The sequence below is a fragment of the Papaver somniferum genome, chromosome 4, assembly GCF_003573695.1.
Source record: "Papaver somniferum cultivar HN1 chromosome 4, ASM357369v1, whole genome shotgun sequence".
Lineage (NCBI taxonomy): Eukaryota > Viridiplantae > Streptophyta > Magnoliopsida > Ranunculales > Papaveraceae > Papaver > Papaver somniferum.
The window spans coordinates 51,348,369-51,366,535 of record NC_039361.1 but is presented as its reverse complement, the minus strand read 5'-3'; the positions used below and the strand labels follow the sequence as shown (position 1 = coordinate 51,366,535).

Genomic DNA, 18,167 nt, shown 5'->3' with positions numbered 1-18,167 from the left:
TAATAAAATTTTTACTCTTTAATAATAATACTAATCAGTAAATTTAATATTACATCTATATATGTGCTCTAATAGTAGAAAAATTAATTTATTTTAAGCACAATAAAATAGAATAAACAATTTTCAGAGATATGTCTGCTTTTGTCATTTTATCACTAACTATAGCTGAACCTGATATTTTCCCATACACAATTTGTTCGCTTTTTTAAATAGTTTTACATTTAGTTTGTAATTTTTACAGAGCTCGGAACAGTAATATACATCGGAAAAACACTTTTGTAAAGCTCACAACAATACCAGACTAATCCTCAGTATTAGCTAATAACAAATATACTATTTATTATCATGATTAGTAGAATAATTTATATATTTTCATTTCTAATTTGACATTTAATAAAATATTATCATGAAAAATTAATATAGTATTTATTATGAAGAATTATGGAACCCTAATGACATGATAAATTTTTTCATTTAGATGCATGTCTAATCTCAATCATAACCATCACTTATACAAACATTACATCCCTAGATTTATCTCTTGTTAGGGCAAATCTGAACCGCCATTTACATAGACAAAATTATCTAAACTGTGTTTTATATTCTTGATGATAGTCCCCGTTAGTTTATTAAAAAGGATTGAATAGTATTAGTAAACTAATGACCAGTGGTTGCAAAGAAAAACGTTTTTCATTCTTTTTTTTTATTCTTTTGTCTGAGAGGTGGAGAAAGATGAAGAAGAAAAAAGAGTGATCAGCAAGCACGATAAGAATGGCATAATATGGGCGGGCTTAAAGCCAAGGAACCAAAAGATGCAAATGCTTTTGTTTTGTCACCATAAGCCATAGCTGATTGTGCCCTGATCCCTTAACACCGAAGCAGAAATCTTACCAACCCCATACGGCCGTGCCTTCTCTGTCTCCTTATCGTTTTGTTCTTTAAAAATAATGGACCCAATGAACCGCAGATGCAACAAGTCGACGACATACCTAGCAAGGAAAATTGCAGACACTTACAGGAAAAATTAGCACAACAAGGAGGTTTTGACCTACAGAAAAAATCCTTCAACGATCGATCGCCTTAGACATTTGAAAGATGTCTAAAATTAATTGACTTCAGAAAGAATGTCTCACATTTATTTCTTTGCTCCACCTAAGAGTTTAGGTGCCAATAGATAGGCTTTATACATAACACATAATGTTGCTCCATCAAGCAGGATGTCAAGCTGAGGTGAGCACCGACGTAGCGCACTGAGAGTTTGAGAATCTAGATATTTGGTCACACCAACCATGCATCAAGCTAATTATATAGAACTAGAAATTAAACTTTTCATTGTACCCGGGCCGGGAGTAATAAGAATTCAAAAACGGCAACCGATTCGGTCCAACTTGACCATCAAATGTATATACATCGAAAAGTTAGTTATACTATTCACTGACTCTTCCAAAACGACCTCATATCTAGTCATATATATTCACAATACTAGTAGGTTGGGTTGTTGCACTCGTAGAAAGACGTCGATAGTGACTTGTATACAATATTTAAGAAAAACCACGGAACAAGGCGGCATCAAGCATGAATAAGTAATAATTTCCTCTCAGAAGAAATAATCAGGAATAATTGTCCTCGCTTACCAACTAATTCAAGCTCTCGGATGTATATATTCTCTCAAATTCCTCTAAATTTGCTTTTTCTATCACCTGCAAGTCTCTTCTTACCTTAGGAGCCGATTCCGTCAATAACACATGCGTTCCTCGTCTGAAACAGGCTTCTCCTTTGCTAGTGCAGTGATGCTACATGGAATTTGTTTGCCGATCACCATCATGATCCCAAGTCCCAACGTCCATACTTTAATAATTTCATTAGGATTAGTGAATCGGGTGTGGACCTCCCCATAACATTCTTTTAATCACCAGACGGATAAAACGATTGATTTTGACGTACTAGCCCCATCATCTTCCACATCGGATGTCATGGTCAATCAATTTTCCAACGCCATCTAGTTTTGCATACTGTAGTTTCTAAAATGACTTCTCTAACCTTGACCATATAGACAAAATTTTGTCATATATTTTTCTTTTGTATTTCTCAAAGATCTATGATCAGAGATATACAAAGCTTGGATTATCTTTGACGTTGAGGAGCTTGAAAGTGTTCTCTCATACTACTTAGAAGTCGACACTGTAGATATTTGGGGCTTGAGTTAGCGGTAGAACAGGTTGGGATATTTCAATCTCTTTGAAAATATCGGTTAGTAGGGCTCAATTCATCTCCAAAGCGCACACGACTGGCCGGTCATACTGTCATAGCTCACATTATGCAACTCTACATGAATATGATATATCATCTGTCTTTTTCCTTGGTTGCATTTGGACCCGGTTTCGAGTGTCTAGTAGCCAATGCAAACTGAAAAAGAGTGGAAAATAAACGTTTGGTGCCACCAAAAGATTTAGGTACTAGGATTTTGAGGTATATGTAAAACTTGTTTTCTAGATAATAGGTGATTTTTACATGTTTATTTTTGAAATTTTTTGTTCTTAATATTAAGTTATATTATCTCTGTTTCCAGAAAAAATATACTATTATTTTTTCACCTTAACCTAAAAATAGGCCGAACTATAAAAACCATAGTATTTTTTTCCCAAAGGCGAAGAGACTATGATTTATTATTAAACATAACGACGTATATATGGTTGTTATTCTAAAAATTAGTGACATCATTTTGTGTCACTTTGAACTAAAAATGTTATAAAAATCCAAAAAACAACAGCTACGCCTCTAGAGCTAAGTAGTTGAAACGCTAGCTAAAATTGGATTAAATGTTAATTTCTGCTAAAATTGGGTCAATGCAACACACCTCCCCATAGCCTGAAGGTGGCCCTAATCGTAGTGTCAATCTTGGATTTATTTAAGTTAACCCAAAAATCCATCTCCAAAAGAAATATTACCAGAAAATGCAAGACTTATTTTATAAACTGTTGGATTACATCCCATAGATCGTTCTTTCTTTTCCAAAGGATCCCTTAGGGCGTACACAATGGTGCGAGCATAACTAAAGACCAAAGACTAAAAAAAAAGATCAAATTTGGGCTTAGTCCGTCCTGTGGTGTAATGGGTGACGAGTAAATTTGGTCGCGCGTTGATATAAAGTCCGCTTCATCGTCCAGCGTAGATAAAGATTACGCCTGGCATGGGGCGTTGATAAAGATAACGCCTGGTATGGGGCGTTGATAAAGATAACGTCTGTATGGGGCGTGAACTATAGCAACGCCTGGTGTGTGGGACGGAAATTATATGTTCGCCCGAGTTCAAAAAAAAAATAAAAATGGGGCGTTGATAAAGACAACGCCCCAAGCAAAGTTTTCAAAACTTTGTGAAGGTGGGATCATGACTATATCAACGCCTCAAGAGAGGCGTTAACATTATGTACGCCTGGGTGTCCGGCGTTAACTTTACGTACGCACCGTTCAGGCGGACATTATACCAACGCCCATCCAGGCGGACATTAGGCGGACATTATACCAACGCCCTGCATCAGGCGTTAACTTTACGAACGCGCGGTTACAGGCGGACATTATACCAACGCCCGTCGGGTAGGCGGACATTATATAAACGCCCGACTATATTTGGATTTGGTCTTAATCGCCGATCAAATTTGGTCCGAATTTTACTCTTTGATCAAATTTTGATCGATGGTCCGTCCCACTACACCAGCCCACTCGACACCAAATTTGGGTTTAGTCGTCCACTGCAGTTGCTCTTATTTTTAAAATTTATTATATAATAACATAATTCAATGAAATAAGCTTAAAAAGGTTATTGATATTTAGGAAAAACATATTATTCTATGATAGTGTGATTGTTCTGAAATTAACTCCGTTATAAGTACTTTTAATTTTAAATTCCCCAAAATCTAGTCCATAAAATCCTTTCCATTTTCTTCCCCAACACTATCACGTACATATTATTTTTTCTACTTTTTTGTTTTTTCACCTACTACTGTCAAAGACAGTTAATACTGTTAAGTGGGTAATTACGTCTTTTCAAGTCCCTGGCTGCTTCTCTACAACTTTACCCAATCCAATTTCTTCTTCTCTCTGCTCTGAAGTTTTCTCCAATTCTTTTTCTGACAAGTTTCTTCTACTTCTCTCCCAAAAAGTCTTCTCCTTTCAAAGTCTAAAAATACTCTCTAGAGTCTCTTTCTCTATGTACCAAGTAATTAGAAAAAGGATTTGGAGAAAGAGAGAGACAGAATTTGTATAATTAATTAATCAAAATATTATACAAAATTCCTGGAATTGTACTTACTAGGAGAAGAGAGAATGAAGAAGAAGATAACTTTACCTGCAAATTTGGTAAAGGCAGCAGAATAATTGAGTATAATTACTTCAACTTCATTTTCCCCTCATGCCCCAATTCTCTCAAAATCAAAACCCATTGTTTTTTTTTTTTTGACCAATGAACAAAAGTCAGATAAGTTTCTTTCTCTTTTCTTTAGATCTTAAATTTTTTTAGGGTTCAGATGAAACGTGATTTAAATCCTAATTCCAATTTGTTGTTTTTATTGTTGTTGTTGTTGTTGATTAAAGTTTTTCTTTCTTTTGATGATTTAGAGATCTAATTTTTACTTAATTTCTTGTTTAAAGTTTGGGTTTTTAATTACCCCCTTTCTAATACTGAAATTGTTATTATTCGAACAATTTGGGTATTGGTTAGGGTTTTATAAATTGGGGGTGTTTTTATCTGTTAGTTGTTTGCTGGTAGGTGAATTCTAGAGAGGTGCTGATTATTGTTATGTGTTTTTCTGAATTTACTGTAAATAGTTAGGGTTGGCGTTTGTTTTATTGACTTGCTACTCCTTGAAAGATATTTTCTACTTCTCTCAGGAGAGATTTCTGCTTTGTTTTTTCTTTTAACTTTAACACAGTTAACATATATACTGGATCACTAAAAAAAATTGCTTCCTTTTTTAAAAACTGAAAAAAAAAAAAAACGCCCACCAATTTTTATTGTGGGTTTTAAGATTTGGGTCTTTACTGTTCAACAATTGATAATTTTACAACAATTATTGGATAATTGATAGTTTTCAGCTTCTTTTGTTCAACCTCCTTTGAACAATTAATATACGTTTAGTGAAGATACTAGAATTAGGAGAAACAACACATAATAGTCAGAAGAAGGGGAAATTCTTGTGTTATGATTGGGAGGAGTTCTTTCTATGGGAATACCAGATAGATCACTTTTGGATTTTATTGAGAAAGTTAGATCTTGGGTTCCTTGGGGAGTCAGCGACATATCCGGTGTATCGCAGGAATTTTGTGTACCCTTACCGGACAGCTGCATGATGTGTTTGGAGTGTAAAACTCGTGTTACAGAATTCAGCTTTAAGTTCCGCTGTAATCGTTGTGGTCGGGTAATGTGTGGGAATTGCCTTCAAGAGAAAAGCACTTTTTTCGGTGCATCAGATGGGTTGAGAAGCAGTGTGGAGGTTGAGGAAAATATCTGCAAGTTTTGTTTACAGGATGGAGATGGACATGATGACATGGGAGATTTCAGCGAGTCGATTGATCCTTCTTCACCTCGGCAGAGCCCAGAACGTGAGTTCCAAAGTTATGATAGAGATAAGAGCAATAACTATGATAGTGCAAAGCCTTATCAGAGTGATCATCTTGCCCGTTTTCTTGAAGCGCAATATCATGGTTCTTCACCCCACGCGATGGGTAGCAGCAGTTCATCAGCAGATCATTTGTCGCCAATTTCTTTTCGTCACTCTTCCAGCAGGTAAGCTTTTTGTTTTTAATGCTAATTTCCTTGAGAAAAGTTTGTGCTGTTGTGTCTATATTTTAAGAGGTTTGCGAGCTTGTGTTTCTAGTCTATTTTGTTTACCAGAAAAGGGTCATTTGTTTGATAAATGTGTTCATTCCCCTTGATACTGTGGTGTAGGAGCGACGAAGAAGATGCAGAGGATTCCCGGAAACATTATTTCAGTCCGTCAAGTGAATTCTCTCATGATATTTCTGATATAGATTCCAGTAGTATTAGTGTTAGGAACGATTTCTGCAGTTGTAAGTCACTTAGTTCAAGTCCTCTAGACAGCCCCTGTGGAGTGACTACAACTCCCACTAGAGCTGGTTACTTGGTTCAGGGTGGGAGCCCAAATTCTATGAAAGATGTTCATTATTTTCGCAAAGAAATGAAGGCCACTGTAAGAAGACCCCAGGTGGAGCACGAGGAACTAGAAAACGGTGATGAGTGCTCTGCTGTTATCTCAGTAACTTCAGACCAGAATGAAAAGTTATCACAGCCGTTGGATTTTGAAAACAATGGTCTTATTTGGTTTCCACCACCACCCGATGAGGAAGAGGATGGTGACTTCTTCAAATATGAGGATGACGATGAGGATATTGGAGAATCAGGCATGATGTTCTCGACTAGTAGCCTCAACCTTGATGCAATGTTAGTTGAAGATAAATCTGTTGAGGAACACAAAGAGCCCCTTAGAGATGTGGTGCATGGGCATTTCAGGGCTCTTGTGTCACAGTTATTGCAGGGAGAGGGTATTTCAGCGGGTAATGAGAGTGGTGGAGAAGACTGGCTTGACATAGTCGCTTCACTTGCTTGGCAAGCTGCAAATTCTGTCAGACCTGATACCAGCATAGGAGGAAGTATGGATCCCGGTGACTATGTAAAGGTTAAATGTATAGTTTCAGGAAGTCCAATTGAGAGGTATGGCTTCAAACATATGAGTTTTTAACAGAGCTTGATCATTTTTCTTGTAATACAGTCACTTGAAATGCTAACATCGGAACATATTGCAACAGCACCCTTGTTAAGGGAGTAGTTTGTACAAAAAATATAAAGCACAAGCGCATGACATCACAATACAGAAATCCCAGACTGCTGCTTTTGGGAGGATCTATTGAATACCAGAGATCTGCAAATCAATTGGCATCTTTTGATAATTTGCTCCAACAGGTCATTTCTTGTTTGCTTACTTTTTTGCAGAAACTTTTGTTAGACTAGTGTGTTGGATCGATTTTTGAATTCCAGAGTTTCATGTAACAGGAAATTGATCATCTCAAGACAGTTGTTTCAAAGATAGAGGCTCATCGCCCAAATGTTCTGCTGGTGGAAAAAAGTGTATCTTCATATGCCCAAGAGTATCTGCTAGAAAAAGAAATATCTTTAGTGTTAAATGTTAAAAGGCATCTTTTAGAGCGCATAGCAAGGTGCACTGGTGCACATATTGTTCCGTCCACGGATAATCTTTCTGCAGTGCGGTTAGGACATTGTGAAGTCTTTCGACTAGAAAGAGTCCTTGAAGATTGTCCTGCTGCCAATCAGCTGAACAAGAAATCAGCTAAAACTCTGATGTTTTTCGAAGGTTGTCCTAGGCGTCTAGGTTGCACGGTAATGTTTCACATATCCTCAGTTTAGTATTTGAGATTAATGCATGTAAAGATATGAGGTGAAAAATTTATGCAACAGAGTCATTTTGCTGTTTCTTCTTTGTATTTCTTTTAAGGGCTGATTTAAAGTTTCATTTCTGATTGACTTGGTATATATCTTTAGTAGGTGCTCGACCTTTTAAAATCTTTTGGTTCCATAGTTGCACTAGGATATGTATAGTAAGACGAGGAATGGGTGCTCTTTTGTGGTGCTTCAGTCGGAGCTCCTGCATTTTATATCTTGGGCAAATTTTTAGTTAACCCTTAACATAAAATATTACTATTCATAAATAGGTGAAGCATCTTTGCACCTCCATTTGACTTTGTGTAGGATTGTGTCTCACGCTTCATTTATTTCATTTTACTTGACTTCTAGTGGAAACCCAAAAAATAATGCAAATGAGCTCCAGCCTTGCACATAAACCTAGCGAAGTTGTATCCTCAAATGACTGTCTTTACGACTGTTGTACTTCGGAACTGTGACTCAAGCTTTAGTAGACCTTGTCATCACAAACGTCCTGAATGATCAACTTTTTTTTGTTTGTCTGTTTGGAAGTTTTGTTTGTCTGCTTGGAAGTAAGTTATGGTTTAGCATCCCAGTGTATATGAAAGAAACAAGTTTAAAGCTGGTAAAAATAAAATTGCTAAGCTCATTTTCTTGCTGTTTTTGACTTTTAAATCAGATAGACAGCGGTGCACCTCTTTTGATTGATTGTGTTGTCTGATCTAGCTTATGATAAATTGTCTTTTCGTAGTTAAAATGGGCCTTTTATATGGCATCTGCAATAAACAATCTCAAGTTGATGCTTTTTGATTGGATTCATCGAAATATCGTTGAATATATACATACAGATAGCAAAAGTTGATCATCCTTGCTTGTATTGATATCACTCCAGGTTCTCTCTAGTGGGATTTTCTATTTTCTGATATGTAAGATCACTTACATGGTCATATCAGAATCGGAAATTTGTACATGGATTGTTCACTATATTTCCTCTGTCTAAACAAATGAATAGGATTGTTACTATTGTCTTTGTCATCAAGTAAGTGGTGAACTCATAAAAAATATCATAATGGGTACCCGTCTTGGGAGGTGTACCTGCAACATAATGTTTTATGGACTCATAACTTTGTCGTTTTCTGCTAGAAACTGTATACAGTTACTAATGATTTGAATATACTGCTATTCTTCAGGTACTTCTGAGGGGCGCATCACGGGAAGTGCTTAAGAAGGTTAAACATGTAGTTCAATTTGCAGTATTCGCAGCTTATCATTTATCCCTAGAAACCTCCTTCCTCGCGGATGAGGGTGCTACCTTGCCTAAAAACCACATGAAACCTCCAGCAGCTATCCCCGAAAAGCTGATGATCACTGACGGTGCTATTTCAGTTATCTCTAATTCCGCCGTTCCTTCTGTTTGCTTAACAGTAGCATGTCAACCTGAAGCTTTGGGTGACTGCGACACTTCTAGTATTCCAGCTTTTCATCTGACATCAGATGAAAAGCAGAATGATCAAACCACAAGCCTCATTTTAGAAAATCAAGAAAGGGAACCGTCTGGTGGTAATTTCAGTTCTGAAGATGTAAGCGTTTCATATCCTGGCGTTATTGAAGCTGGGATTGGAAGTGAATGGTCTGATGCATATGATGCTAATTCAGTTTCAAATGTGTCTCCGCTATCATATGAGCAGCAGCAATGGAAGGAGAGGCGGTTCTCTGCAATTTCTTCTGAACATCTGTTACCGAGCTCTGTCCAAGAAGAAGGAAGCACATTTGAAAATGTTTTGCAATCTACTGAAGTTACTGAGCTGGCAAGTACTACCGATAGGGTTGATTGGAGTGATGTCTCAAGCGAATACTTTTCAACTGCCGACAACAACCAAAGCATATTGGTTTCCTTGTCGAGCCGGTGTGTACTGAAAGGGACAGTATGTGAACCGCCTACGCTTAAGCGCATACGGTTTTACGGAAGTACCGATAAGCCACTTGGAAGGTATCTGCGAGATGACTTGTTTGATAAGGTAATTCCTTTGTTCAATATACTTCTGATTTTTTGTTGATGAGATGCTCGAGCTAGAATTCAAACTGAATTTTCAATTACTTGTGATTGGAAGGCATCTTGCTGTTGGTCCTGTAAAGAGCCAAAGTATTCCCATGTTCTATGCTATACCCACCAACAAGGGAATCTGACTATAAATGTCAAACGTCTACCATCACTGAACTTACCTGGGGAGCGTGATGGGAAGATATGGATGTGGCACCGATGTTTGAGATGTGCACAGAAGGATGGGGTTCCACCTGCAACGAGGAGAGTGGTTATGTCCGATGCTGCTTGGGGACTTTCTTTTGGAAAGTTCTTGGAGCTTAGTTTTTCCAATCACGCCACTGCTAATCGAGTTGCAAACTGTGGTCATTCCCTACAGAGAGACTGCCTCCGTTTCTATGGGTGCATTTTTCTAACTAATTTGGTCTTCCTATTATTATTATTCTTATTTTTTTTTAGTTCTAGTTGAGTGATCCTATAATTTTGTGGTTTTTAAGACTGACATATTTTTATCTCACAGGTTCGGGAGCATGGTTGCTTTCTTTCATTATTCATCTATTGATATTGTTTCTGTTCGCTTGCCTCCTGCAATGCTGGAATTCGATGGCCATGGTCAACTGGAATGGGTCAAAAAGGAAGCAGCTGAGGTACTTCATTTATGGCTCTTTGATTCTAGGCACACTGTTACTCGTCTCTCTTTGGCCTAACTGTTGGTGCTTGTGTTTATACCCTATGTTCACGTGCTATTTTGAAATTTGGTTTGTTGGATCTTATGATCATATATGCTTTCTTTCTTTCTTTCTTTTACAGCTTGCCAAAAAAATGGAAGTCCTGTATGCAGAGGTGTTTGATGTACTTCACAAAATTGAACAAGAAGGCACATCTGCAGGGCACCAACGTTCTGATGGAGGTGAATTTTATGATCACATTGCTGATTTGAAGGCTTTGCTGAAAAGGGAGAGAAATGCCTATGAAGTAAGTTCCAGCTTAGGATTAGTAATTTTATGCATTTCATATGTTAAGTTCCAGCAAAGGATGGGTAACTTTATGCATATTATATGATTGTCACTCTTCGATGCCTTCATCAGGTAATTATTGACCAACCTTTTGAGTTGTTCTGGATTATGTTAACAGGATTTGCTACAACCACTTGACAATGAGGATTCAGAACCTTGTCAGACATTAGACGTTCTAGAGCTTAATCGTTTGAGGCGCTGCCTCTTAATCGATTCTTACTTTTGGGATCGTAGACTGTATGCATTAGATTCCCATGTCAGAACAGATGGTTCTCTTCACATGTTCGATTCGTGTAAGCTGGATTCCACAACTTACATCCAGTTGAAAGAATGGAGAAATGAGTCATTTTCTAGGGATAGCAAGCTAGGTGGTTCTTCCGAAGAAAGTATGTCGATATGTTTGACGTCATTGAATAGTCCCAAGCATAACCTAAACCAAGAGGCGAAGATAAATTCACAATCTTTTGATCCAATATCAAAAGAATTGACCATGGACCAGAAGATATGCAAGTCAGATGTGGGCAGTAGCAATGAACTTGTTGACTTGATTGTTGACCCTCATAGCAGAAATGAAGATTCATTTGCAGAGCTTACTACCTCTTTGGATAAGACACCCTCAGAATGCCTCCAATCACCCATGCTGTTATCTAGCCTTTCTGATAAAATAGATTCAGCATGGACAGGTACAGGTCATCAACCTTCGCAGGATTCACAACCAAATGGTACCCATGTTGAGTCAGTGGGGACATTTACTCGGATTGAGAATCCATCTCTTAGACGGCTCATGGCTCCAGCAAGAGTTTATTCCTTTGATTCTGCAGTTAGACTCCAAGAGAAGTTTAGCAGAGGATTGTCCCCAAGGTCTTTGCATTTGTCTTCACTCAGATCCTTCCATGCTTCTGGAGATTATGTCAGTATGGTTAGAGACCCAATTCCGAATATGCTGAGAACCTTCTCTCAGACCTTTCCAAGTGAGATGCAGAAAAGCGAAACTCAAAAATTGAAGTTTATCTTTAAATCAGTACCCTCGTTTACCTCTTCTGCATTTCAAGTGGTTGGTGAAGGGGTTCGTTTGCTACTTCCACAAACAGGTCATAATAATATTGTTATTCCTGTTTATGATAACGAGCCCACAAGTGTGATATCATATGCCCTAGGTTCAAAGGAGTATGAAGATTGGATTGCTAATAACTCAGGTGACCACGGCAGAGCCAGGGGGAGAAGTGATGGCCATAGTTTTGGAGAAAAACTTAGCAAACTATCAAGCTTTAACTCTGCCTGGCAGCTGGCAAACTCTATGGACTCGGATGATATTCTCTGTAGACATTACGCCTCTGAAGATGCTTCTTCAACTATAGGCGGCATTTTTTCAGATCCCAAAAGATCTCCTCATGCAAGAATTTCTTTTGGGGATGAATCCTCATCTTTCGCAGACAAAGCAAAATTCTCTGTGATTTGTTATTTTGCTAGTCAGTTTGATGCTCTTCGGAAAAACTGTTGCCCTAGTGAAGTGGATTTTATCCGTTCATTAAGTCGTGGCAAAACATGGCAGGCCCAAGGTGGAAAGAGCAATGTGTATTTTGCTAAGTCATTGGATGACAGATTCATCATAAAGCAAATCACAAGAACAGAGTTGGATTCATTTGAGGAATTTGCCCCACAATACTTTAAGTATATGATCGAGTCCCTTAGTTCAGGAAGTCCAACTTGCCTTGCTAAAGTTCTTGGCGTTTATCAGGTAAGGTTTAGCTATCTCTGTTTTCTTATTCTAGTCATATTGTTGGCCTTGTACTAAATTCAATGGTATTGGTTCGGCGATAGGTGTCTGTAAAGCATTTGAAAGGTGGAAGAGAAACCAAAATAGATTTGATGGTGATGGAGAATCTCTTCTTCAAGAAAAATATTTCACGGGTGTATGATCTCAAGGGTTCTGCAAGATCGCGGTACAATTCTGATACAACAGGAAAGGATAAAGTTCTGCTTGATCTGAATTTGTTGGAAACACTTCGGACAAACCCCATATTTCTTGGTAGCAAAGCGAAGAGAACCCTGGAAAGAGCAGTTTGGAATGATACATCTTTTCTGGCGGTAAACTCCCAAACTTATCTTGCTATGAAATTTGGAGTTTTCCACCCTTCTCGTGTTATAACTAAATTACTATGTTGTAGTTTTTGCGGTTTTGCATATCAATTTTAAGCCTTTGGAATACCCAAATTTAATTTTCTCTTATATTTTGCTTGTATTTTCAGTCAGTCGATGTTATGGATTATTCCTTGCTGGTTGGAGTGGATGAAGACAACAACGAGCTGGTGTTGGGGATCATCGATTTTATGCGGCAGTACACATGGGATAAACATTTGGAAACTTGGGTGAAGGCTTCTGGTATTCTTGGTGGTCCGAAAAATGCAGCACCCACGGTTATTTCACCCAAGCAATACAAGAAAAGGTTTAGGAAAGCAATGTCCAGTTATTTTCTTACTGTACCTGATAAATGGACCTCATGAGTTGGCCCCCAAAAGGAGGACCATGAGTTTTTTGTTTTTTTTCATTTTAAGCCGTCCTAGTCCACAGTGATGATTCGAAAGTAACTATGTAAACATTGTAAACACTGATATCTACCTCTTGTAATCGATCAATTTTTTTTTTGAAAAGTTAAAAAAATTAAAATAAGAAAAATGAAAATTTTATGTCTGTCGAAGTCTGTAATCTTCTTGGTCGACGTTATCTAGGGGTTATCTTGATAGCCCACCTTGTGTGAGTGGAGGTGTAGGATAACTTGGTAATATCTTGCGGATATTACTGACATTATCGATGGGTTCTTTGTAATGTATCATTTTGCGTGAGAGGAATGTCAGAAGCTAACAAAATATCCAAGAGATGAAGGCCTACCTGAAAATATAAACAAGCTAAATGTCTCTCATGATACAAACTGGAACAGTGGAACTGACATGATTGAGACTCTTATAACTTATAAGAGATATATAAAGAAGTTGGCAAGTTGTGAGAATCAACCTATAGGAGCCGAGTTCTTTTGGTTTGTTTATGGTTGGCATAGTGGCACTTAGCTTTATGGAGCCTGCCCACAAGACAAAAGCAGAAACAATGCATTATTCTACAGTTGCATTTTTAAATAATGTCTGCAAATTCTCGTATCACCTTCACTCTTACCCCACTGAAGATGCTCTCTTTTTCTCATCTATCTTTTCTTTCCTCTAATTGTCGCACCATTTCGGTTACTAACCAGACCCGTGCATCTCAAGATATTGAGTTGCTTCTAAGAACTTTGATTTGGCAGACGCAGATATACCCCAGCTAGAATTTTTAGTTTGTAATTGAGAATTTTAACATCCCTTCTGTTTGGAGATAAGCATCAATTATTTCAATCTATTGTTTATCCGATCTTTTTTTATATAAGGTTATTCTTATATAAAGGTTCCACTGTACGCGATGCTGCTATACCTATAATGCAGTTTGACGTCTAATGAATTTTCATAGCCAATTAAATTTGCAGCTATTTGGTAAGCGCAAGTGCAAATGCAAAGGTTATGGAAGTGTTCCAGTGATTCTTGTGAAATCATCCTAAAGACAAAAGTATGACGGATTCACATGTGATTAGTTAACGCATAAATTGTGTGAATGCAAAGGGAATTTAGATAAATAGCGTACACCGGAAAAGTAAATCACAAGCTAACAAACGTCAAGATATAACCAACACCAGTCATGTTTAATGGAATTAATGTTCCTGTAAATTTTATGACGAGGTTGTAAGTTGAAATCTCTGTTAAGATTACATATAACTTAAATTAAACGAAAGAACTAAACCTACTACCTAACACAAGATGAAACTACTGTTTCTTTTTACATAGTACATTCAACTGTCTTGTCTGCAAATTGTTAACTGAGGAGAGAAATGCTTGATTTCTTCTACCATTCATGACATAGTAAAGATGGTTCTTTTTCGGGTTATTGAATATGTTCTTCATCTTTAGTTGTTGTCAAGAAACCCACTTTTCTTCTACTCTGCAAAAATTCAACAAAACCAAAAAGTAAAAAATCATGCATCAATTAGGCAACAAAATCATCCTCGAGTTGAATTGGTGCCTACCACTTTCTTTCGGTTAGAAGTAGTCAAAAGCAAATCCTCCAAAACTAGTAAATTTGATTTTTTTTTTTACCTAATGATTATTCCTAGTTTTTTTCTTTACAAACAATGATAACAATAATTATGAACACAAATGACTAACCGGCCGAAAGATATTTTTGGTGAGTAAATTTGGTTGTTGGCTGTGAAAACTCTTACTGATTCATAGTTTTAATAATTAATAAGCCTCAAATCCAAAATAATTCGAGAAATTTCTGTCGGTGTGTAAAACCGCTAGCTACAAGATTATGAATGTCATGCTAGCTGATGCACAAGTTGAAATCGAAGTTTTTGGACCTAACCAAGACATATGACCTTTGGACTTTTTATAGGTTCTGTGTTGCATGGAAGATATATCCTTTAACAGTTGAATTGTGTATGAATGTAGGAAATTTCTTCATTTTTTTTTTTCTTTGTACGCAAATAGTTGTCTAAAAGAGACAGAAGTAATGCATGCTAGACTGAATTTCGGCAACAAATTATGAGACTATGAATAGGGCGACGACAAATAACAAAAAGAAAATTCCACTTAAAATCTGCAGAAAACTAAAATATTATGCTGATGCTATTATTTTACCATAACAAAGAATTTTTGTTTTTTGTTTTTGTTCTGAAGATAAGCTCCAAACAAGTAATATATATCCCAATCTGATTTTATGTCCTTGTCAGTTGTTTAGCAAATTGAACTTAATTAGGTTAGCGAACTAATTTTAGATTTTAAAACAAGCCAATTTGTTCAAAAGAGAGTATAATATTAGTTTCATCTCGAACACATTTTGTTCAGATACAAAGTGCAACTAATTTTGGACTATTATCTTATTCTTATTTATTGTTTCCTAATTAAAATTAGTTACAAACTTGGGTTATTATCAGGGCGGTTTAATGGTCGGTTGTGATATGCTAGTTTAAGAATGCTTCAGCAGGAATGAAGAGATGTGTGCACGCACATACCTTAGTTTTTTCTTCAATGCCCCGAAGACAAGGTTTCCATGGTTGCTGGTGCGAGAACAGTTCGCCACTCTTGCTAATTGGTTGGCCGTCATACCTCAACTCACCACTGTTGCTATATTGTTGGCCGTCATACCGCAATTCACAACTCTTGCTAATTGGCTGGCCGTCATACCTCAATTCACCACTCCTGCCATATAGTTGGCTGTCATTCCTCTCTTCATAGTTACTGTTACCGTTGTAATAAGCATCAGCCGCGTTATTATTAACGTTGTCTGCAATACAAAGCCCCATAATCTTCTCAGCAGCTTCCAACCCATCTTTACTTTCTCGAACTAGTTTCTCCACCTGCGATCTAGGCAATCTGACTCTGATCCTCATCGTCCCGGACGACCCTCCGACTTCAGACGACGTATCATCAACATCATGATCAATAATTGACGCTTTCGAGTTTAAGATGGATGATAAATCAGATACATACCTTTTCGATAACTTTAAACTCTCTAATCTATCTTTCGCCGTCATTTGTAACCCGGAACGTACACGTCTTGGTAGCTTATCTTCTTCTTTAATCTTTGGCATCTCTAATAAGAAATAGATTTTTTTCGGCTTCAGTTGTTGGTATTCCTCTAATGGTTTTGCTCGTAAACCGTAATGTTTTACAGCTCCTGATTCTATTAAGACATGGCCTGGATAGTCTTTAACTATGTCTCGAACCATCACTGGAGTATGAATCTTCAGTGTTTCGCCATTAACTTTCATAACTTTGGCAATCTTTCTTCCACCTCCGATAGTGTTTCCCATTTCAGATGATTTTTTCAGCTCTATCTACAACTTTTCTTTTGATTGGAACTGAAAATTTGGGTTGGCTTTATATTGACAAAATGTTATGGATATCTCTCTTTCTCCTTGCTTTCTCTCTTTGCTTTATGCTCTGTTACTTTATCTCTAACATATATACTTAAAGCAGGAGGTTTCAATAGTGGAGGAAGAATGATAGAGAGGGCCTATGTGTTCAAAATATGGACTAACAGAGGTAGTTAATCTTGTCTGGTTATCAATTAATTAATGATTGTTGTTTTAAGGGTCAGGAGTCAAAATAAGATCGCCAATTATAAAATAAGTCAAGTTAAAGTTTCAACTTCAAACCAAGAAAAATTGGTGTTTTTTTACTTACTGATTCTTTTGAGATATTGATCCGCACAAATTGACTGGTTTTGTATTCTAAATAAAGCTAAACCGAATGCAGTTACGGCGCAATTCTGCGAACTTAGCCCCCTGCCTTAGATACACGCGGGTGCTGTTAAAAAGTAAAAAGTATCTTGCTTGCTTGAGTGGTATGCCGGTAACACCTATAATTAACGTAGACTAATTAGTAATTAGTGATAGTGCGTAAGATGATTAAAGGTTAAAACTTAAAGTACACTTCCTTTATAAAGCAGGTTAACCCTTTCAAGTCAAATTGAATGATATTATTATGAAAAAAAATTTATTAAAATATGCATAAATATGCTTTGAGAATCGGTGACATGTTGAGCATTTGTCCCTATTTACCAATAATGGCTCCTCCTAATATCTCTTTCGTCTTAACAACGTGACTTTGAAGATTTGGATAAACAGAAAACCTGCATGTAAGATAGGATTCAATTAACATACAACTCTTTTAAGGGTTTTACCGTAAGATAGAAATGTGCATGACATATTGCTACGTAATGTTTATGAAACAAGTACGACAGACAGACCGCGGCAACATCCAGAATGGAGGGATAATTTTTGTTAAGAGTAAAAGACAATTAGTAGCAGATGCCCGTGATAAGTGGGGTTTGTAATTAGTTGTAATAGATTATCATTATATTAAAACAGAAAGTAATGTTTAGATTTGGAATTAGTCTCATATTATAAAACCAAGTGTGTACTCAAGAAATTCTGGAGAGATTCCTGCTTTGGGAGCATGCGGTGAGTGAGTGATTGATTGATGATGATGACGACTTTGATGATATCAAAACATGAATTTGTTGGCTACTCAATTTCGTCACGGAAGAATTCAGTCTTATTTTTTAATACAGTTAAAATCTACTTTTTACTGTTAATTTTCTATATCTTTTTGAATATTTTCTCAGCTTCTTCTGTTTTTGCATTGAATTAGGTCTTAATTGATGTACTACCCATGCAACGACCCGGAACTGATTGGTGATACTGTTCTTGATAATTATCTTTTCATTAGTGTCATATACTAGCATGTGAAGGAAAACAACAATTTGCTCTGTCAAAATTAGCTTTCCCATGGGAATTTAAACTAAACTAAGTGGGTGTTAGAACCAGACACCCTTTTGTTAAGGGTTTTGGAAATGCAAAATTGAGTAACTCATGGATATTTCGTATTTCGAGAAGGCAACCAATTCTGACCTAACTGAATACACTAACATGTGTTATTAGCCTAAAATAACAATCAAATACACCAGCATGTTTTTTAAATAGTGCATATGCTATTCATACTGAGAGCAAGATAAGATGGTATTTTATTCTGGAAGAGTAACGAAAATGCTATTGGACTCCCTCTTTTTTACCT

At 36.9% G+C, this 18,167-nt stretch overlaps 2 protein-coding genes across 2 annotated transcripts; one reads left to right on the top strand and one right to left on the bottom strand.

Moving 5' to 3' along the window:
• The first annotated feature begins 4,114 nt into the window (after positions 1–4,114).
• On the top strand, positions 4,115–13,199 carry LOC113275463 (putative 1-phosphatidylinositol-3-phosphate 5-kinase FAB1C). The gene is made up of 11 exons (XM_026524969.1): positions 4,115–5,781; positions 5,944–6,726; positions 6,822–6,975; positions 7,066–7,410; positions 8,643–9,470; positions 9,564–9,895; positions 10,014–10,140; positions 10,304–10,468; positions 10,628–12,247; positions 12,331–12,597; positions 12,759–13,199. The coding sequence occupies exons 1-11, from the start codon at positions 5,219–5,221 to the stop codon at positions 13,011–13,013; spliced, it is 5,439 nt and encodes a 1,812-aa protein (XP_026380754.1). The 5' UTR covers positions 4,115–5,218; the 3' UTR covers positions 13,014–13,199.
• Positions 13,200–14,212: 1,013 nt separating this feature from the next.
• On the bottom strand, positions 14,213–16,578 carry LOC113275462 (uncharacterized protein At1g66480-like). The gene is made up of 2 exons (XM_026524968.1): positions 15,602–16,578; positions 14,213–14,529 (listed from the first exon to the last, which is right to left on the bottom strand). The coding sequence occupies exons 1-2, from the start codon at positions 16,400–16,402 to the stop codon at positions 14,473–14,475; spliced, it is 858 nt and encodes a 285-aa protein (XP_026380753.1). The 5' UTR covers positions 16,403–16,578; the 3' UTR covers positions 14,213–14,472.
• Positions 16,579–18,167: the final 1,589 nt, after the last annotated feature.